The sequence below is a fragment of the Schistocerca piceifrons genome, chromosome 1, assembly GCF_021461385.2.
Source record: "Schistocerca piceifrons isolate TAMUIC-IGC-003096 chromosome 1, iqSchPice1.1, whole genome shotgun sequence".
NCBI classification, from domain to species: Eukaryota; Metazoa; Arthropoda; class Insecta; order Orthoptera; family Acrididae; genus Schistocerca; species Schistocerca piceifrons.
Genome location: NC_060138.1, coordinates 533,099,695 through 533,122,589, shown reverse-complemented (window position 1 = coordinate 533,122,589; position 22,895 = coordinate 533,099,695). Strand labels below are relative to the sequence as shown.

The 22,895-nt window shown below is 43.6% G+C and overlaps 1 protein-coding gene across 4 annotated transcripts in view; it reads right to left on the bottom strand.

Moving 5' to 3' along the window:
• Nucleotides 1-22,435, bottom strand: part of LOC124798949 (fructosamine-3-kinase-like) — an 81,923-nt gene extending 59,488 nt beyond the window's left edge. For 2 of the 4 annotated variants that reach the window (XM_047262496.1, XM_047262503.1), the window contains exons 1-2: nucleotides 22,294-22,435; nucleotides 21,194-21,339 (exon numbers count right to left, since the gene is read on the bottom strand). Coding sequence is in view for 2 of the 4 variants with exons in the window: in XM_047262503.1 (XP_047118459.1) it covers nucleotides 21,194-21,339; nucleotides 22,294-22,309 (162 nt within the window). In the remaining 2 variants the exon portion in view is untranslated. The remainder of the gene's footprint in view (nucleotides 1-21,193; nucleotides 21,340-22,293) is intronic. The other 2 variants (XR_007016979.1, XM_047262486.1) reach the window with 2 other exon arrangements.
• Nucleotides 22,436-22,895: the final 460 nt, after the last annotated feature.

The following is a 22,895-nucleotide window of genomic DNA, read 5'->3' as shown; positions in this document are numbered from 1 at the left end:
ACACTGATTGTTGAAAGAATCTAATTCCTATGTATAAAACAGCTTCAAACTTCTGATTACTTTACAAGTGAGTTAATTCAGTTTATTCACCATTGACCACTTACAGCGGAATAGGTCTGAACATTAAATGTATTTAATATTTGGTTTTATGTATATAAAGACCCCAGTAAACAATAAAACATTTTGTCAAATGTAACTAAGCTTGCCAAATATTTGAATGTGTACAGTGATGTTTGATGTGTTTGTAAGCACAGATCATGACTGATGTGTTTGTGAGAAATCTGGTTTGACGGGAAGTTTGACAAGATGGTGATGGTGTGTGTGTGTGTGTGTGTGTGTGTGTGTGTGTGTGTGTGTGTGTGTGTCACCACATATGTTTACTGAAAAAGACTTTTATTACAATTTATCTCATTGTATCGTGACTTTCCACGACTATGAAAACTACAATCAATTATAAAATCAAACTATGACAGCCAATCACTAAAATGGTTGGGGTACCATATCCTTCCCAGCCACATACTATGCATGAAGAGGTTATGAACAACATTTTTACGCATACAGTAACATACAAGCGGGATGGAATGGTATAAAAGAAATTCAAGTTCTCCGGTTCTTCCATGGACGATGTGGGCTGTATGTTCTCCGGTTGTGATATTATAATCAATTTTCAGTAGAGTACCGTGTAGATGAGAATATGTTTTTGCATACTTGTGTCTTCTTTTTCAATATGAGGGCGAAGTAACTCTAAAAAAGTTACGAAATGTTTCACTGTCCATCCGCAGAAAGTTGATGTAATCATCACGTTCCGAGTGTATTCCATTAATTGGTTTTCAGTTGTATATTGCTCATTTTAAACCATTCCCTGAAAGTACAGGCTTTTTTTACACACAAGAGCAAACTTAACAGGCAAGTTTGCTCTTTTAGGAAGGCCTTCACATGTTTCAAAAAGTTTCACTGTCCATTTGCAGAAAGTGGTTGTAATCATCAGTCTCGGAGTAATATTTCCTTTAGCAGCCATTTGCTGGACCAGAGTATTGTTTTCTTGTTCTTCTTTAAATACAGTGCCAAAGTCATGCCAGGACAGCTTTGTATGCCTTTGAGGCCAATCTTACTGTCAAAATGCACACAAGCACGAACGGCATCTGTTTCAAGCTGGTGTTAAACTGACAAAAATTGTTTGAACGTGTATGGGCTGGCTTGGCAAATCCGTGGCTTGATAAGAACGAGTTTTTTAAACATTTGATCATTTACGGGGGTCTTAAGCGAGAAAAAATTTGGAGAAGTATACATGAATGTAGGCTCTCCCAGCATATACTGTTAGTGAAAAGCTCCCAGGTTTTCAGCTGGGTGGAAGTATTAAAATACTGCAACATTTCGAAGAGTGTCATATTCATCATCTTCTGATGAAGTGTCCAGATATGTGGATGCATATTTGAATACCGCCACCCAGCTGAAAGCCTGAGAGATTTTGAAATTATCCCACAAACGGGGATGATCATTTAGTAATATACATTTCGTAATTGTTTGCCCTTACCTGACTGTTAAATATATCTCTCACCATTATTTTAGTCTTGTTTACACTGATTTTTCAGTTTGTGGCTTTCCAAGATGTCAGATAAAATGTTTAACATATAGTTCACGTTCTTTTCAGGAGCTGCTAAGATCACTGTTATCATCAGCAAATTGAATACAGTGTACTCTACTGGGAAAAGTAAAATGGTATGTTATTACAGGGATTTCCCTTGCATGGGTGGAGTCATGTTACGACATAAGAAAACGGAGGGTCAACTTAACAAATTATATAGAAAAATTAAATCTGAACTGAGAAAACATTAAATTCTGTGTCACAAAAGATTCAGCTCTTGGTCCACTCCTAAACAGACTGCTCAATTTTGCTTGCTTTGTACTTAGAAATCTCTTTCACTGCATTGATCTGCCAACAGGATGAGTTAGCACTTTGAATACTGTTGCACAAAACTGCCCTATGGCATAACCTTCTGGGGCAATGTAGCTAAGATTAAAAAAATATTTATTTTATAGATGTATGCACTAACAACATTATTGCAGAGGTCATTTCAGAGGCTTTTGGATTCCTACAGTTACCAACAAATTTGTGTAGTTCCTAATGGCTTTTGTGGTTAAAAAGTTGAGTGAATTTATAATGAAGTATACAATTCACAATTAAAATACCAAAATTTAAAAAAAAGCCATATAGGCGATGGATTCTAGGCTTCACAATGCAATTTTATATTCTGATGCCCAGTAGTATTATAGGTAGCCAGACAATATTAGGCAGGAAATTGAAAATTAGCAGATATTCAAAAACAGAATAAATGAGTACTTTAGTAGTCACTTCTACAATTTATCTGACAAGGGAACCTCTCCATCGCACCCCCCTCAGATTTAATTATAAGTTGGCACAGTGGATAGGCCTTGAAAAGCAGAACACAGATCAATCGAGAAAACAGGAAGAAGTTGTGTGGAACTACGAAAAAATAAGCAAAATATACAAACTGAGTAGTCCATGCACAACGTAGGCAACATCAAGGATAGGGTGAGCTCAGGTGTGCTGTGGTCCCGTGGTTAGCGTGAGCAGCTGCGGAATGAGAGCTCCTTGGTTCAAGTCTTCCCTCGAGTGAAAAGTTTAATTTTTTATTTTCAGTTTATGTGACAAACTCTTATGTTTTCATCACTTTTTTGGGAGTGATCATCACATCCACAAGAAAACCTAAATCGGGCAAAGTAGAAGAATCTTTTTACCCATTCGCCAAGTGTACAAGTTAGGTGGGTCGACAACATATTCCTGTCATGTGACGCACATGCTATCAGTCACCAGTGTTGTATAGAATATATCAGACATGTTTTCCTGTGGAGGAATCGGTTGACCTATGACATTGCGATCAAATGTTTTCGGTTCCCATTGGAGAGGCACATCCTTTCGTCTACTAATCGCACGGTTTTGCGGTGCGGTCGCAAAACACAGACACTAAACTTATTACAGTGAACAGAGACGTCAATGAACAAACGGACAGATCATAACTTTGCGAAAATGAAAAAGTAAACTTTTCACTCGAGGGGGGACTTGAACCAAGGACCTCTCGTTCCGCAGCTGCTCATGCTAACCATGGGACCACGGCGCTCCTGCGCTAATATTATCTTGGTGTTGTCTATGTTGCACATGGACTACTCAGTTTGCATATTTTGCCTATTTTTTCATAGTTCCACACAACTTCTTCCTGTTTTCTCGATTGATCTGTGTTCAGTTTTTCAAGGCCTATCCACTGTGCCAACTTATAACTAAATCTGAGGGGGGTGCAATGGGGAGGTTCCCTTGTGAGTATTTGGGCACTTGAAAGTAAATTCCACTGAGCTTATATGTTTCTATTAAAAAGGCTCTACTTTGCAATAACACATACAGCTGCTAGTGTTCTGCGTAAAGTTATGTAACCACTGAACAGTATTTGAAATATTAGCCAATAACAGGAGGTGATTAATGAAACAGAAGGAGCAGTGGACTTTCTCTCATGTAGTTGCTTTTTGCTAATAAACCTAGCCATACAAAAAAAATTTGACACAACAATTTAATTGGATAGATAAAAGGTCTACTCACCAAGTGGTGGCAGAACACACACATAAAAGACTGTTGTAATTAGGCAAACTTTCAGAGCCAGTGGCTCCTCCTTCAAGCAGAAGGGTTGAAGTGGAAGAGGGGCGTAGGAAAATGACTGGTGAGGTCTAGATAAAGGGGTAGATTTCAGGAAAGTTACCCAGAACGGCAGGTCAGGGGAGACTTACCACAAGGAATGAGAAGGAAAGATTGATTGTTGGGGACTGCATCAGATGAGATTTGAAAACCTTAGTGCTTAAAGGTGGAAAGCAGGGCACTATGCAAGACAGAGATTACTGCTTTAACATCATGCGTGAGTTAATAAGAGTGAAAAGCTAAGTGAATTTTACATAACAGAGATGGGAGAGGGCAGTGAAAAACAGTCAGGTAAGACAATGAAAGATGTAGAAAATTAAAACAGAGTGAAGAAAAGAGTAGTTACTGTGGAGAAAACTACTCTCTTCTTCCCTCTGTTTTCGTTTTCTAATCTTTCAGTGTCCAGGACTGGCACCAGATCTAAGTCTTTGTGCTTTGTTTAGGAGAGAAGAGTGCATGACCACTATCCACCCTGATCATCTTTACCTGAACTTGCGACTTCTTCACAGGAGGAATGGTATAAGATTCCCTTGAAAACCAAATATGACCTGAATTTATCAATTACGAGATGACTGGAAGCTGTCTTGAATGGCACCAGTTTTCCTACGTTGCATTACGCATGGTAATGTGTTGTGTTTTTGCTCATATTTTTGTCCACCCCTGTAAGTGCTTTTGGAGGCGCAACCCTCAATGGTTTCTCACACTCTTACAAGTACACTACAAGTTCACTATGTATTAAAGGATCTTTCTAATACAGAGAGAGAGAGAGAGAGAGAGAGAGAGAGAGAGAGAGAGAGAGAGAGAGAGAGAGAGAGATATGACAAACCTCCTTGCTTTTAGGGTGCAGAGGATGTCTTGCAATTCTTTATACTTCCAACATTTTGTACTGTTCATATTAACATCCAGCCCTGGTGCCAATTCTTAGCAACAGACAAGCTGTTGTTCAATTCATACATAGAGAAGGGACAATTGAATTTGCCTTGGCTGTTAGAAGAGAAATCCACAGAGCCTCTTTCATCATCTTTCTGCTGCAGGATTGTTAAGAGTTTTGTTGCCAGAACATGTCATGGAAGCAGTTAGCTTCTGACCATTGTGCGACAGGTGGAGGAGTTGGAGTAAGTCCATCATTCAATAGCACAGAGATAGGCTATGATCTGCCTGTGGTGTCACCGCCAGACACCAAACTTGCTAAATCGGCCGCGGTCCGTTAGTATACGTCGGACCCGCGTGTCGCCACTGTCAGTGATTGCAGACCGAGTGCCACCACACGGCAGGTCTAGAGAGACTTACTAGCACTCGCCCCAGTTGTACAGCAGACTTTGCTAGCGACACTACACTGACAAATACGCTCTCATTTGCCGAGACGATAGTTAGCCTAGCCTTCAGCTACGTCATTTGCTACGACCTAGCAAGGCGCTGTATTCAATTGATATTTATTATGTGAAGCATGTATCATCAAGAGCAATGTTCTACAATTGTGGATTAAAGTTAAGTATTCCAAGAACTACGGTCTTTTCTTTATAGGATAATTACTTTACCTTGTTCCAGACCTCACGCCAATCTGCGTGAGCTTAAAAGCGTGCATTTCGGCCTCCTCTAGCAACACGGTGTTGGCTCTTCTGCCAACACTTCATATTGGCAACGAGGATTTAACGGTCGTATTGCTCTAATTTACTTGTGTCATGGCTTCGCCACAATCTCCAGATGTACTGTCCGAATTTTATCGCTTGCAGAATCAGCAGACGCAGGCCTTATTGGATGCCCTTGGACAGCTAGTCCAGGGTCAACGTGCAATGCAAAACGATGCGGCAGCCGCCGCTCCACCGCTACCGCAGCCACAACATGCTGTTGCACCACCTTTTTGTCCTTTTGATGCGGCACTGGAAAGCTGGACGGAGTGGTCACGCCAATTTTGATTCCATCTTGCCGCCTACAGAATTCAAGGTAACGAGCGGCAGCCTTTTTTGTTAGCATCCATCGGGGTGCACACGTACCGTGTGATAGTGAAATTGTTTCCCCGACGCGACGTAGCAACTCTGTCCTACGACGAAATTTTGTCTGCATTAGATGCATATTTCAAGGAATCAGTCAATGTAGTTGCAAAAAGGTATACTTTCTTTCGTACAAAACGTACGGCCGGTCAAACTAATAGGGAGTGGGTTGCAACTTTGCAAGGCCTTACTAGGGATTGTGCTTTTGAGTGTGAATGTGGACTCTCTTATTCAGATACTATGGTACGTGATGCAATTGCACAGAACGTTTCTGATGTTCGTATATGGGAGCAAATTTTGAAACTAGTCAATCCCTCCCTTCAACAAGTGATGGACATATTGGATAGGCAAGACACACTTGACTTTGCTCAGGAATCGTTTGAACCTTCGCCAGGTGTGTGTCACATTAACCGGCCCACCGGGCGAGCTGCACGGAACAGTAAACAGCCCTCGCACCCATCCGCGCAGCTGCCGCCTAGCTCTTCGCTACGTGTGCCGCGCCAGCACGCCAATGCAGTGCTAAAATCATGTCCGCGGTGTGCAACTAGACATTCGCGTGAGAATTGCCCGTCACGCCAAGCTATTTGCTTATTCTGTAATAAAAAAGGACATGTTCAGAGCGTTTGCCAGAAAAAGCTCAGATCGGACACACACTACCATTCCAGGCCCTTTGCTTCGCGCCGGAATCGGAGTCAAACCAAGAATACTCAGGCTCGTGAACCTTCGCCTATGGACATTCATGTAGTTAATTCCACTCCGCCCAGTGCCACTCTCTCTAACAGTGACTATGTTCGTCCCACAAATAGTGTGCGTCGCCGTCGACGGAAATCCCGTCAAGTCGCAAGTGCTTCTGTACCAGTGTCTGTTCACGTTGCACGAGACAGTCACTCTTGTCGTCAGCAGGACAATAAAGTTTTTGTAGACTTGGACATTAATGGCAACGTGGTCCCATTCCAGCTCGATACCGGAGCTGCAGTTTCTTTGATCAATAAAGACACGTACAAACAACTGGGCACACCTCCGTTGCGTGCCGCAAATGTTACGTTAAATAGTTATTCCGGTCAGAATATCCCTGTTAGGACAGTGCAGCCTTCTTGCAACATACAAGGGACAAACAAAACTTGTGTCTTTTTACGTCCTTCGTTCTTCTTCTGCAGTAAACTTGTTTGGTTTAGATTTATTTCAGTTGTTTAACTTGTCTATAGTAAATCAGGTCCTATCAGTGAACCAGACTGTGCCTTCAGACAGTGTTTCTCGTCTATGTGACGAATTTGCAGACATTTTTGCACCGGGCCTTGGTTGCGCTAAGAACTATGAAGCGCATTTGGAACTGAAAGTAAACGCGCAACCGAAATTTTTCCGAGCGCGCAATGTTCCCCACGCATTGCGTGATGAGGTCGCAAGAACCTTACACGATTTGGAATCACAAGGTGTGATTGAATGTGTGCAGGCTTCTCTCTGGGCCTCAACCTTAGTAATATTGCCAAAACCTTCCGGAAAATTGAGACTGTGTGTGGACTTCAAAGCTACAGTGAATCCACAACTAGTGATTGCAACTTTTCCTTTACCCCGCCCGGAAGATCTTTTTGACAAACTGTGCCCGGGTAATTATTTTTCGAAGTTGGACCTCGCCGATGCATAATTGCAAATACCAGTGGACGACGAATCCCAGCGCGTTTTGGTGGTTAACACGCATCTTGGTTTCTACCGATTCAAAAGACTGCCATTCAGGTGTGCATCCGCCCCTGCATTGTTTCAGCAATATCTGGAAACTGTTTGTGCGTCGGTCCCTACTGCAGCAAACTATCTGGACGATATTGTGATCTCCGGAAAGACAGAAGAAGAACATTTAGCCAATCTCAGAACATTATTTCAGGTCTTGCGCCAAAATGGTCTTCGCTTGCAGAAGGACAAATGTGTGTTTTTTGCTCGTGACTTACCCTATCTGGGACATGTAATCAATGCCCAAGGCATACATCCGAGTCCAGAGCACCTCCGTGCTATACAAGACTTGCCTTCGCCGCAGAATTTGAAGCAGCTACAGAGTGTGCGGGGAAAAATCAACTATTATCATAAATATATCCCACACGCCTCTTCCATTTCAGCTCGGCTTCATCGCTTATGCCGTAAAGGTGTTCCGTTCGTCTGGACGACCGAATGCGAATGCGCCTTTCGCCAGTTGAAATCGGCGTTGCTTTCTCATACTTGCCTTACGCCATTCGATCCCCAGAAACCCCTTTTGTTAATGGTAGATGCATCGGATTTCGGGATCGGTGCTGTGCTTGCGCACAAAGATGGTTCGCACGATCGCCCTATTGCCTTTGCGTCCAAATTGCTCTCGTCTGCGCAACGAAATAATTCACAGATCGAGAAAGAAGCTTTGGCTCTCGTATTTGGTGTTACAAAGTTTCATGATTTCTTGTATGGTCGTCACTTTACCATCATCACAGACCACAAACCCTTGACGTCGCTTTTTCATCCGAACAAGCCTGTACCTCCACGTACAGCACAGAAATTCATTCGCTGGTCTATTTTCCTCTCGCAGTACCGCTACGATATCTTGTATCGGTCCACTGCTAAGCACGGAAACGCCGATGCGTTGTCCCGTTTGCCTGTTGCTGAGGATAGAGCATTCGATTCTTCCGAACTTGCTTGCATGTTCATTGCTGCGGAAACCGATGACGTGGTTGAATCGTTTCCGATTGATTTTCGTCGTGTAGCTACAGCCACAGCTGCCGACCCTGTCCTTGCTACCGTTCTGTGTTTTGTTGCTACGCAGCGGCCCTTGTCAAAGTCACGGATCGGGGATCCGTTGGTTCGCCAATTTTTTGCTCACAAGGAGAGACTTTTTGTACGACGTGGCATTTTGCTGTTGCGTTCCGATATTGATCAGTCCAGGGTCGTGGTCCCACGTTCGTTACAGTCCTCTGTCTTACGGCTCCTCCACCAAGGACATTGGGGTATAGTGCGAACGAAACAACGTGCTCGTCAACACTGTATTTGGTTCGGAATCGATGCTGCGATTATGAATATGTGCTCTTCTTGCATGGCGTGTGCTGAACAACAATCCGCACCACCGCGGAAATTCTTTGCATGGCCACACAACACTTTCCCTTTGGCAACGCTTACACATCGATTTTGATGGTCCATTCTGGAATGCTCGATGGTTGGTTGTGGTAGATTCATTCAGTAATTTTCCTTTTGTTGTCCGGATGTCTTCCACAACGTCATCTGCCACCATCCAAGCGTTATCTGCTATCTTCTGTATTGAAGGTCTTCCACAGACTATTGTTTCCGACAATGGCCCACAATTCATGTCCGCAGAATTTCAGTCATTCTACAAGGCCACTGGTATTCAACATCTGACGTCCGCGCCATTTTTGCCTCAGTCCAACGGTGCCGCTGAACGTTTGGTCAGGACTTTCAAGTCACAGATGTTGAAGTTGAAAGAGTCGCATTCTCGGGAGGACGCGTTATTGCTCTTTTCGTCCTCCTATCGCTCTCAGCCCCGAGATGGTCGCTCACCGGCCGAGTTGCTCCACGGTCGTCCTCATCGAACCTTGATGTCTTTGCTGCATCTGCCGCATCAGGTTCCTGTGCAGCGCCAGACTTTTGCTTTTGCTCCAGGCGACGTTGTATTCTATCGCAACTATCGAGGTTCACGGCGTTGGCTCGCAGGGCGCATTCTTCACTGCCTCGGCCGCGCGATGTATTTGGTTTTGGGGGCCTCTGGTGAGGTGCGTCGGCATCTCAATCAGCTGCGCCTCTGTCGTCGCACGGGTTCTGCCACTCCCCGTCTGCTTTCAGCGACGGTGCCGCCCGGTCAGCGCCCTGGGGACCCATATACTGGCTCGCCTCATCCCCAGGTGTTACCGACGCTGCCTTCCATTTTGCCCCATGGCGACGCGCCGCCGCCTGTTCTCCCGCCGGCGCCGCCCGCAGTGGACGCTTCGCTGCAGCCACCAAGCGCCTCCCTGGGTCACGCGGCGCCTATCGCTTCACGTGACCAGCTGTCCTCCGACATGGAACTCTTGCCTGCTCCGGACCAGATGTCTTTGCCCGTCGGGTACCCCGACGCGATGGAGGTCGACCCTTCGGCCCCTCCTGTCTCTCTACGGGCGCATACACCGCATGTTGGCGTGCACCCTGGACTAGGTTTTCAGGCGTTTCCTAGCTCCCCTCAGACCGAATGGCCGGGTGCGGGTGGCACAGCCTCGCCTGTTAGGCTCCCCACCTCGTCGCATACGTCAACATGGGGTCCTCCCCACGGTGGGCGGAAGCTTTATAACACAACCGTACGCCGATTTGCGGGGGAGGAATGTGGTGTCACCGCCAGACACCACACTTGCTAGGCGGTAGCCTTTAAATCGGCCGCGGTCCGTTAGTATACGTCGGACCCGCGTGTCGCCACTGTCAGTGATTGCAGACCGAGCGCCACCACATGGCAGGTCTAGAGAGACTTACCAGCACTCGCCCCAGTTGTACAGCAGACTTTGCTAGCGATGCTACACTGACAAATACGCTCTCATTTGCCGAGACGATAGTTAGCCTAGCCTTCAGCTATGTCATTTGCTACGACCTAGCAAAGCGCCGTATTCAATTGATATTTATTATGTGAAGCATGTATCATCAAGAGCGATGTTCTACAATTGTGGATTAAAGTTAAGTATTCCAAGAACTACATTCTTTTCTTTATAGGATAATTACTTTACCTTATTCCAGATCTCACGCCAATCTGCTTGAGCTTAAAAGTGTGCATTTCGGCCTCCTCTAGCAACACGGTGTTGGCTCTTCTGCCAACACTTCACTGCCTCTAGCAGAGGACATCATGATTGGCCTCCATAATCTTATGGCTGATTCAGAATGATTATTGGAATTCAACAGCTCTTGCCATGACCTGCTATTTTCAACTAAGCACACCAGACAACATAATGCTAGTATCATGTCTCTAGCCTTGATAATGAACTCAATTTGATGAGGAAGAGAATGCACAAGTTTCTACAGGTTTACCATCCCCACCTAAAAAAAACTGTATGCAGCGAACATTTGGAACAGTACGAGAATTGTGGAGATGAATCTCTTGGAAGAATTGTGAGAGGTGATGAAACATGGCTTCATCATTTTCCATCAGAGACAAAGGGGCAATCAATGGAGTGGCATCATGCAAATTCACCCATGAAAATAAAATTCTTCTGCTGGAAAAGTTATGGCTATGGTGTTTTTCGATTCCAAAGGACTCTTGCTTGTGGACATCATGCCAAGTGGAACCACCATAAATTCTGATGCATATGTGACGACACTGAAGAAACTTCAAGCACGACTGAGTTGTGTTCGATCACATCGGCAAAAGCAGGATGTTTTGCTGTTGCACAACAATGCACGGCCACATGTCAGTCAAGAAACCATGGAAGCAATCAAAAAACTCGGATGGACAACACTGAAACACCCGTCTACAGTTCTGACCTGGCTCCATGTGACTATCATCTCTTTGGGGAACTGAAAGACTATCTTCATGGAACAAGGTTTGAAGATGATGACTCCCTTGTGCACACTGCCAAACAGTGGCTCCAAAAGGTTGGTCCAGAATTTTACCATGTGGGTATACAGGCGCTGGTTCCAAGATGGTGTAAGGCAGTTGAGGGGGATGGAAATTATGCGGAGAAATGAAAATATTGTTCCTAAAGGATGTAACTACACACTGTAAAACTTTCAAACATGTAGAATAAAAGATGGGATTTTTTCAAAAAAAATAGTGTGCATTTCTTTTGGAGTGACCCTCATACATGACAAGTAATACCTCAACCGAAATTGAGAACAGAATAAATTCAGAGTGATTACTTTTCAATATGCACTCATTGTGCATACCAGCTGTGACGATCTAACAAGTTAAATGAAGTGTGCATGAAACCAGTCCCCAAATTAAAATTCATATTACATGATTTACTGCTATGAACATCCATTTCCTAGGGACATGGGAACAACAAATTATAAGGAAACAATTCTTCTGAGTTGTCAGTCAGATAACACTGCAACTGTAAACCTGAGACATCATTCTAAAAGGATGGACCATAATAAACTTGCACCATAGGATTGAGAACTGTAGAGTCCCCTAAATGGGTCAACTGTGCACTACATGTCAAAGGATGCTACCTAGGTAGCTGATTGTGTAGGGTGCACACAAGGGTTTGTTAGATTAGGTGGCTTTCCATCCAGTTCAGAAAAGAACAGTTGTATGAGACATGGAAGTATCAGTGGATCTGGTGAGAACATTAAAATCCTTGTTATTAACTGCTGAAACATTCACAACAAAGTGCCAGTGCTCAAAAAGAACACTGAAGATTACATAATACTAGGCATAAGAAGCTAGTTAAAGCCTGAAGCTGACAGTAGTGAGATCTTTGGGGAAAATTTAAGCTTATACCGAAAGGATGGGGAAATGGGTGGTGTATTTGTCACAGTAGACAAGAAACTCATATCCACCAAAACAGAAATTGGAGCTGAATGAGAGATTGTTTGGGTAAGACTCAGTATCAAGGGTGGGCGTAAAATTATAATAGGGTCCTCCTACTGACCACCAAACTCATCTCCTGATGTAACCAAAAACTTCAAAGAAAATATCAGTTCACTTGTATATAAGTTCCCAAATCATACTATAATCATTGGTGGAGACTTTAATCATCCAAGAGTAAACTCAGAAAATTACAGTTTCGTTGGTGTTGGGTATGATAAGTCATCCTGTGAAACTTTACTAAGTCCTTTCTCTGATAACTACTTAGATCAGATAGCAGGGAACGCCACTCATGATGAGAATACAGTGGCAACAAATAGGCCTGACCTCTTTGAAAATGTGCTCATCGAAACTGATTGGTTACCATGACGCAGATGTGGCAACAATGATTACCAAATTACAAGGAGCAATTAAAACAAGCAGAAAGATTTATAAGTAGTAGTATCATACCTAAATGAGGAATCTGAAACTTTTATCACAAGACTGGAGCATGTACAGGAACTATGACTCAATGTAAAAGAACCGTTGACCACATTCATAGCTGAACAGTTTATGGCGGGAGGGACTCTCCATGATATGCAGAAACTGTAAACAAATTCCTAAGAAACAGAGATTACTGCATAACGGGTATATATTTAAAAATAATAATAATAAATAAAAATAAATTTAAAAAATAAAAAAAGCACAGGCCTGTAGACACCGAGATGCTGAATCAAACGCATTTGGTTGTCAAGAGCCCAATGCACAAAACCTTCAATGACTACCGTAGCAGAATATTGTCAAATGGTCTTGCACAAAACCCAAAGAAATTCTCGTTGTATGTAAAGACTGTTAGTGACACCATAGTTAGTGTCCAGTCCCTAGTGAATGAGATAGGAACTGAAACTGAGGGTAGCACAGCAAAAGCAGGAATGTTCCACTCTGCTTTCAAATATTCCTTTACAAAGGAAAACCCAGGGGAATTGGCCCAATTTAATACTCGTACCACAGAAAAGATGAGTGAAATAAGTATTAGTGTTTGTTGTTTGTTTTGCTATAGGGTGCAAAAACAACCAGGGTCACATGCGCCCAAGTCAAAACTATAGTACATGAAGACAGAGAGCAGTTAAAAAACAACATGTCAATCCCAGTTGACATAAGAGAAGAAAACTAAAAACAGGGATGTGGAGAAAGGGCTACAAGACACCATACAGAAATGGAGGTCCAGATGAAAACTTATAGCCGCGCGGTATTAGTCGAGCGGTCTAAGGCGCTGCAGTCATGTACTGTGCGGCTGGTCCCGGCGGAGGTTCGATTCCTCCCTTGGGCAAGGGTGTGTGTTTGTCCTTAGGATAATTTAAGTTAAGTAGTGTGTAAGCTTAGGTACAGGTGACCTTAGCAGTTAAGTCCCATAAGATTTCACACACATTTGAACATTTTTTGAAAACTTATATGGCCTCCACCATATTGCTACAAAGGATAAAAAGTAAAACGCGGTCAACATTTGCTAAAACAGCCGATAATTCAGATGGTAAACCCACGCAGGAACATGAACAGCTAAAAAATGGGCAATCCATCAGGAAGTGACAGAGTTAAAGCTTGGGCGCAGTGTGTACGAAGTTGTGGGGTAGAGCCACGTAACAGTTGATGATGACTAAAAAGGCAGTGCCCAACACACAACCTAGTTAAAATGACCACCTCCCAGCGGGAGGGCCAAGAGGAGGTTGTGCAAGCCACAGGGAGAGGCTTAATAATCCAGAGCTTATGCCCATGAAGGGAGGACCAAAGTGATACCACCTCCTCAAAGACAGCAACACAGAGATCGTTGGAGCAAATGTAGGAACTAGTGGGTTGTGGTACGAGGAATGCAGCCTTTGCAGCCTCATTTCCTGGTAGACCAACATGACCAGAAACCCATATAAACATCACAGTGGCTCCACCAAGAGGGAGCAAGTGACAGTTTCCCTAGACCTGTTGCACAAAGGGATCGGCAATGTACAATGCACATAAGACTTTGAAGAGTGCTGAGAGTGTCTGAGCACATGACACAATTGAAAAATCTGTGTTGTTGGATGTACTCCATGGCCTGATACAGGGTAAAGACCTCAGCTGTAAATACTGAGCAGTGTGCCGGAAGCCGATATCGAAAAATGTTGGCACCAATGACAAAGGCACATCCAACACTACGGTCTGTCCAAGAGCCATCAGTGTACACATGCAGAGGTCATGAAATTGAAGGCAATACAGCGAGGCTGGAGTAGTGTCCTTAGGAAGCGAATGAAGGCCAGGATTAACACAGGCCACTTCACAAAGCCAAGCTGCAGGTAGTGTGAAATTAAGCCGCCGCAGCAAGTCCCGAAGGAGACCTCCAGGAGGTAACAGAAGAGGGATGCACCCCATACTGGCAATCAAAGAAGTCATTGAAGAAGGAGGCATAGGCTGGGTGGCCATGCATGGCTGACAAACAGCATGCATACCTACTGAGGAGAATGTCACGGCAGTAGCGCAGTGGTAGTTCAGCAGTTTCAGCATACAGACACTCAACACAGCTAGTGTAAAAGGCACCAGTGGCCAAACAGATGCCACAATGGTGGATAGTGTTGAGACGCCATAAGAGGGACGGATGTGTAAACGCATAAATGAAGTACCCATAGTCGAGTTTCGAATGGACAAGGGACTGGTACAAACAGAGCAGGGTGGTTCGATCTGCACCCCAGAAAGCACCATTGAGGACACTTAGGATATTGAGGGACCACATACAACAGGCTACCAGGTAAGACATATTGGAGGATCAAGATTGTTTCCTATCGAGCATGAGCCCCAGGAATTATGTAGCTTCAACGAATGGAAGTGCAACAACCCCTAGATGTAAAGATGGTGGGAGAAACCAATTGCACCATCAGAAATTCATACAGACGGTTTTGTCAGAGGAAAAACGAATGCCATTGTCAATGCTCCAGGAGTAAAGACAATCAAGACATCGCTGAAGACGCCACTCAGGGAGACAGGTCTGTGAAGAACTGCAATAGATGGCAAAATCATCAACAAAAAGGGAGCCGGAGATGCCGAGTGGGAGACAAGCAATTATAGGGTTAATGGCAATAGCAAGGAGGACAATGCTCAGGACGGAACCCTTCCCTGGATAAAGGTGTCCGACAAGGCAGAACCCTCATGCACATTGAAAACACGGGCGTTTAAAAATTCCTGATGGAAACGGGGCAGGCAGCCACAGAAGCCCCACGCGCAAGAGTACAGAGGATACCAGTTCTCCAGCAGGTGTCGTAGGCCTTCTCCAAATCGAAACACACAGCCACAGTCTGGGATTTCCGCAGAAAACCATTCATGACATGGGTGGACAAAGTAACGAAATAGTCAACTGCAGAATGGCGCACTCAAAATTCACACTGTCCAGTGGTTAGTAAATTGCGCAACTTGAGCCACCATATCAGCGTGGCTTGAATCATACGTTCCATTACCTTGCAAACACAGCTGGTGAGAGAGACGGGGCAGTAGCTAGAAGGAAGGTTTTTGTCCTAACCGGGTTTAGGTAAGGGTACAATGGTGGTTTCATGTCAACATCTGGGAAACATGCCCTCTGTCCAGATGCCATTGTACGTTTAAGCAGAAAGTGCTTACCCAAAAGAGAAAGGTGCTGTGGACAGCGTCTGGTCCTGGGGCGGAGCATCGGGGTGAACTGAGAGCATGATCTAGCTCCCTTATAGTAAGGTGGCATTGTAGCACTCACAATTCTGAGAAGAAATGAGTATCGCTCGAGCCACGTCCACTCATTTCCAATGGAGGAAGGCAGGCTGATAGAGTGAAGAGCTCGAAATTTCCACAAAATGGCAACCCAATGTGTTGGAGACAGCAATAGGCTCGATGATGACATCTGCTACTCTCAGGCCTGAAAATGGAGGTCAGTCCCACATGACAGAGGAGGGGGTGGAACTGTTAAAAGAACTAGTGAATGAAATCCAGCTAGCTTTTTTGCTATCCCGAAGAATGTGATGACTCTTTGCACTCATCTTTTTATAATTAATGCAGTTTGCCATTGTAGGATGATGATTAAAAACACGGAAAGCACGTATCCACGCACTGGGACATAGCATAGTGTGAGGAATGGAACATTCTGCAACACTAAGGATAACGTTTGTGAGACACTCCATCTGGAGACCACAACTGGGGAAATTTTGTTCTTCGGAGGTTGCCCAGGGAGGGATAAGGCCGACAGCCAGCCTTAGTAAGCTGCCATTTGGGCATGCATGCAGGTGGGGTAGGCGTCAGCAAATGGATAGCACATGGGAAATGGTCGCTCGAGTAGGTGTCAGGAAGAACGGACCACTCAAGACAATGGGCAATCTGGCAGTGCAAAAAGAAAGGTCCAAATGGGAATAGGTGTGCAAGGAGTCAGAAAGGAATATGGGTGCTCCACTGTTAAGGTAGAAGAGCTTAAGTCGCTTAAGAAGATCAGCCAAGAGGACATCTCTCTGACAGGTTCAGGGAGAGCCACAAAAGGGGATGACGCACATTAAAGTGACCAAGTAGCACAAATGGGGGAGGTAGCTACCCAATAAGCTGAAGGAAGTCAGCCCTGGTGACATCGAATGATGGAGGGACATAAATAGTACAGAGCGGAAAAAAGACAGGTGAGGAAGGAAAAGGCGAACTGCAACAGCTTGAAGATGGGTAGTCAGGGAGATGGGTTGGCTACGAACATCATCCCATATGAGCAACATGATGCCCCCATGAGATGGAATGCCAACCTCAGCAGGAACGTCAAAACAAACCAGGAAGAAATGTGAAAGCTCAAAGCAGTTATGAAGACACAATTTTGTTTCCTGAAGGCAGAGTACAAGGGGATGCTGCGATGCTAAAAGCAGCCATAAATCCTCCTTGTGGAACCGAAGGCCGTGAACGTTCCATTGGAGAAGAGTCATGATGAGGAAGAAATGAAGGGGTGTCACCTCGGCGGCTACCGAATGACAGCCTGCGAAGACTCACTGTTAGAGGGCACAGAAGCAGGAGGATCCTGCTCCATGGGGTCCACTGAAGCATTGGCTTGCTTATGCTGTTGGTCTGTGGATGCCAACACAGAAAAACAGTTGGTGGTGCGCACCAGCGACACATAGGCCAGCGGGCTAATGTATCACATGGCAATACCACGGAAAAGGATCTTCGAGTCAGAGAAGGAGAAGGCCGTTTGCGTTTGTTGGACATCTTCGTTCCTTTCCGGTTAGCAAAGGAAGACTCATACGTTGGTTGGCTGCAGGGACGTGGGAAGTTTTCATGGGAGTAGTACTTCTGTCCTTTCTGGCCTACCGTTTGTGTAGCTGGTTGCTCGATGTGAGAGTTTGATGGTTTGTTGCACAGCTGGATGGTGATGCTACTTTGACACTGGGCGAATTCACAATCTCAGAGCTGAATTTGAGGTCACGTGTCTGCATGGCGATGTCCTTCACGGAGTGAGAGGTCGCAAGAACAGAACTGTAAGTGCCAGATGGGAGAGCGTAAGGTTTTCGACTAGCCAGTAACCTGCGAGCAACTGGGTAAGGCATTTTTTTCCTTTACCACAATCTCCAAGACAGCCCTCTCATCAAGATACAGGGGACAATCCCGAGAGATGGCAGCATGTCTGCCATTGCAGTTGATACAGTGGTCAGAAGGAGGTAGTCAATCGCACTCGTGCGCACCCTTACCACAGGCTACACATTTGGCTAGGTGTCGACAAGACGTTCTGTGTGGTTGAAATGATGGATACTGGCAGCAGCACATTGGGTTCGGAATGTGCGATTGGACTGTGATAATTTCATAGCCTGCTTTGATCTTGGATGTAAGCTACACACTATCAAAGATGAGAAAAAGAGTGTAGGTGGGCACTGAGGAGGAATCTACCTTCTTCGTCACCCAATGGACGGCGACACCCTGATCAGAGAGGTATGATTGGAATTTGGCCTCAGTCAGACCATCGAGCAGCCTTGTGTAAATAACACCACGGGAAGAATTCAGAGTTCTGTGGGCCTCAACATGAACAGGGCAGCTGTGGAGAAGCGAGGTGGCAAGCAGTTGTTATGCTTGAGAATCAGAAGTAGTCTCCAAAACCAAAGTGCCATTCTGTAAACGAGAGGAGGATTTCACGGGGCCAGCAACTGCATCAATATCTTTCTGAATAATAAACGGATTTGCCATTGTGAAGGACTGACTGTCTTCAGTGCGTGAAACCACGAGGAACTATGGTGCGGCTGGAAGGATCTTTGAATCATTAGCCCCATTCCACTTATTTTGTGTAGACGTTAACTGTGGAGATGATTGGCTCACTGCGAGAAAATCCCCCATAATTGCCAGCGTCTCCAATGGCACACTGCTTCCAACTAGTGGTCCCCTTCACAAGGGGACGCACGCACCCACCTTAGGCAATTGCTCATACCTGAAGTCAAACCTCCCGAACACCTGACAGAGGGACCAGTCAGCAATTTGCGAAGGTAGCAGCTGGCTTGTACCAAGGGGTACATGCAAACCCTACCTGTCGATCAGAGGCTGGGAATTTACGTGTTACCAAGTCACCTGTTACCCATCAGACATGTGGACCAGCCGTCAGGAGCGCACAGGGAGGAAGAAAAAGAGGAACATCAAACGCCGAAGCGGAGGAATGACACTGTTCTTATGTCAGCAATGGACAATGCAAAACATTCCCAATAAAACCCCAGACATGTTCCCCAAGGGAGGGGAAAAAGAATAGCAAGAGGATAGACATGTAGCACAGAAGGAAAAAGATGCTGCAAAGGCTGGGGCCCCTTAGTAGGCAAGCACAAACCCACCAAAGAGTGGCGAGCCCCCTGGGGGAAGTATTGGTGTCAGCAACATTCAGAAACAGCTGAAATCAATAAAATTGAACAAAGTGATAAGACCCAATGGAAACTGTCAGATTCTATACTGAATTTGTGGCTGTGTTACCACCTCTTCTATCTATAATCTATCGTAGATCCCTTGAACAAAAAACTGTCCTGAAGACAGCTCAGGTCACACCCCTCTACAAGAAGGGTAATAAAAGTTATCTATAAAACTACTGTCCAATTCTTTGACACTGATTTTTCATAGAATTTTAGAACATATCCTGACCTCAAATTTAATGAGGTATCTGAAACAGAGTACCAGTAACTTCCTGCATGCTAGCCAGCACAGACTTCAAAAATATTTATCATGCAAAACCCAACATCTACTTTTCTCACGTGGCATATTGAAAGCTTTAGATCAAGATAGTCAGGTAGATGCAATATTTCTCAATTTCAGAAAATCATCTGAGTGAGCACCATATCCAAGCTTTTTATCAAAAAGTACTGTTGTGTAAGATATCAAGCAGAATTTGTGACTGTATTGATGGTTTTATAGCAGAAAATATGCAAGTTGTCTTGGATGGAGACTCATTGACAGATGTGGAAGCAATTTCTAGTGTGTCCCAGGGAAGTGCATGGGAACTTTGCAGTTCACGTTGCATATTAATGACCTTGCAGACAATATTAATGGTAAAATCAGGTTTTTTGCAGATAATGCAGTTATGTATAACAAAGTACTGTCTGAAAGAAACTGCATATATATTCAGTCACATCTTAATAAGATTTCAGAGTGGTGCAAAGATTCGAAACTTTCTTTAAATGTTCAAAAATGTACAATTCTGCACATCACAAAACAAAAACAAGGTAGTTTCCTATAATATCGAGTCACTGTTGGAATTGCTCAACTCATAAAAATATCTGGGTGAAACACTTTGTACGGATATGAAATGGAGTGATCAAATAGACTCAGTCATGAGTAAAGCAAGCAACAAACTTCAGTTTACTGGGGGAATACTAGAGAAATGCAGTCAGTTTACAATGGGGATTACTTACAAATCACTCATGTGACACATTCTCCAGTATCACTCAAGTGCATGGGACCTCTGCCAAATAGGCCCAACGAGGAATATTGAATGTGAGATGCTGAAGAAATGGAATTGGCAGACTAGTGAAAACAGACATAAACTATCTTGAAAAGCCTAATTACGAAGTTTCACAAACTGTATTTAAATGTTGACTCTAGGAATATACACCCCCCCCCCCCCCCCCATGTATAACTCTCAGAGGGATCATGAAGTTGAGACTAGATTAATTACAGCACACATGGAGGCCTTTAAACAATCATTCTTTCCGCAGTTCATGAATGAATGGAATGGGATAAAACTCTAATAACTGATACGATGGGGGGGGGGGATTATAAAAGCATCCTACTCCACCCATCTGCTTTGACCCATGACTTCTTCAATCTGATGGAAAAGGCCATTCTCAGCTCTCCAATATGGCAACATACACAGAGCAACAAACACGAAAATACATATGAATAAGACAATAACATCTCCCTCCAAAAATATAATCAAACTAACAGGACAACTGTGGGAAATGGGGGGGGGGGGGGGGGGGTTTAGGGTGGGAACTAGCTAAATATAAAAATTAAAAAAAAAACGTACCGCAATCCCAAAACACACAGAATGACAACAAAAAAATTATCATGTTCCACTACATCAACAAAATCCACAAGGATCGGACACTTCCATTGACTTATACAGCTCAACTGCAACTGTCCATACCACGAACAACACAACACCTACAACAACAAAAGCTGGAATCTGATATTTCTCTTGGTCTATAGGCTACATTTAAAATAAATAACACATGCTACATGTGATGAATATTCACTAAATACATATCGGATAAATGACAATTTTCTCCAAAATAACGCTTTCTATATAGGCTACTGTAAACCACAGTTCTCCTGCTTCAAGTAATAGAATTTTGTTTTAAATCATGGCTTCTGGAGCTTATTGCATTCAATGCTAAAATTTTTCTCTTCTCCTAGTGGTGTTGAAAAACAAGAAATTGTCTCACATATCAACTACAATGTCCACCATTTACCACCAGATGTTAACTAGAAGGCATTTGTTTTACCTTCATAAAGTGTCAAAATAAAGGAAATCTGACAAACCTGTGGTGTTATATTTTGCTTAATGTATACAACACCTTTATCTGTCAAATATGCTTCTCCTTTTTTCACACCATCACTAGAAAGTTTTGTAGTTTTCTCGAGTGCAGCTGTTTTCAGTGCTTCTTTTATCGCAGTTTCTGCTGCATCTACAAAGAACACACAGTAACAATCAACACACAGTGATCAACAGAATAAACGAAAAGTATTGAGTTTAACAAAGAGCTTCACGCACTCTTGAACATACTTAACAAAAACGGTATTATATATATTCCTCAATAACTACGAGACAAATGGAACCTTCCATTACGTTATTCCCAAGACATTCAGCCAAGTTCCACAATTCCTCTTTGGTGGGGAAACGCTTACAATTATTCAAATATTCCACATTAAAATAAAAGGCAAACATGTAAAATGTGACTGAAAATAAGCATAAGAAAGTGTTTCCTCAGTTCTACCAATGAAATGAAAGCAGAAAATCTGAATGTAAAAATTAACAATAAAGTATCTTTCCTCAAAATAATTGAAATGAAGAGCACATTCTTCTATAAAAAAAAAGGTACATTACATTACTATTATCATATCAAGAGTATTTGTTCTTTTCTTGGTCAGTTCCCAAAACCTCACTAACATGTTGCTTTCCTGTCGGCAATGCTAACTGCAGTGAAGGGGAACAAAAAATTATAATGTGAGCATATAAATTTAATCTGGAAAAAATATTTTTTAATGTGTAGGCACTTTACTGTCCTGACGAAAGAGATGCGTTACACTTGACAATAACTGGTACATATTGCAAAGTCTAACATAAAGAGTAAATAGAGCCATCGAATCCAACCACAATCTGTAATACGCACTAATGGTGTACGCTTACAGTCCAAGACACTTGTTACAAATGTATAGGTTTCGAACATCGAATGCCATCGTTTCGAACCATGTGGTGACGAAATCAGACCAAGAAAAAAATTTCTTTCCCGTTCCTATTTAACTCTGCGTGTTCACACATCGATCTCGTTCTCATTTCAACACCATTAGATGAAAGTGATGTTCCAATGCAAAAAAATATTAAATCCCTCATTTCAAAAGAGAATGCAGTACTGTACTACCGTTCAAAACAGGCATTATCAAGCCATCTTTCAAATAGTTGAGGCTGAAGATGCGAAAGTAATGCTTCCGCAATTTACTTTCCCAACTTCTTCCACTTCTTTTTCACAAAACAGTAAACACTGGATTGTCAAAGATTGAATACAATTTCCCGCGCTTTCCAAAGATGATAAGAAAAGCCGTACAGAGACTCCTTCGTAACAGTGTTCCCAGGCGCAACCAAAGTTAATGCTGAATGTTGCAGAGTGAAAATCTCATTGTGGAAAGTTAATGCTATTCGAGTGGCATCACTAAAGTTGCATATGGAGAAATGCAGATTTCATAGTGTTACTTGAGGGACGAATATTTTAGAGGTCCCACGACAGCACTTTTTTTTTATTTGTAACGCTACTAGCTTCCAAAAATTATCGATTACCACCAATCGACTACCCTTCGCCGACTACATTTCGAATCACCACCAATCCTTTAATATTCGCGCCAGTTTCAGATGAAAGAAGCATCGCACTTGGTGGATGTGAAGGGAGTTGATTGGACGGGACTTGTGCCATGGACATTCCTGGGCTACTTCAATTTCATTATCAGCAAGCGTGACACTAATAACACA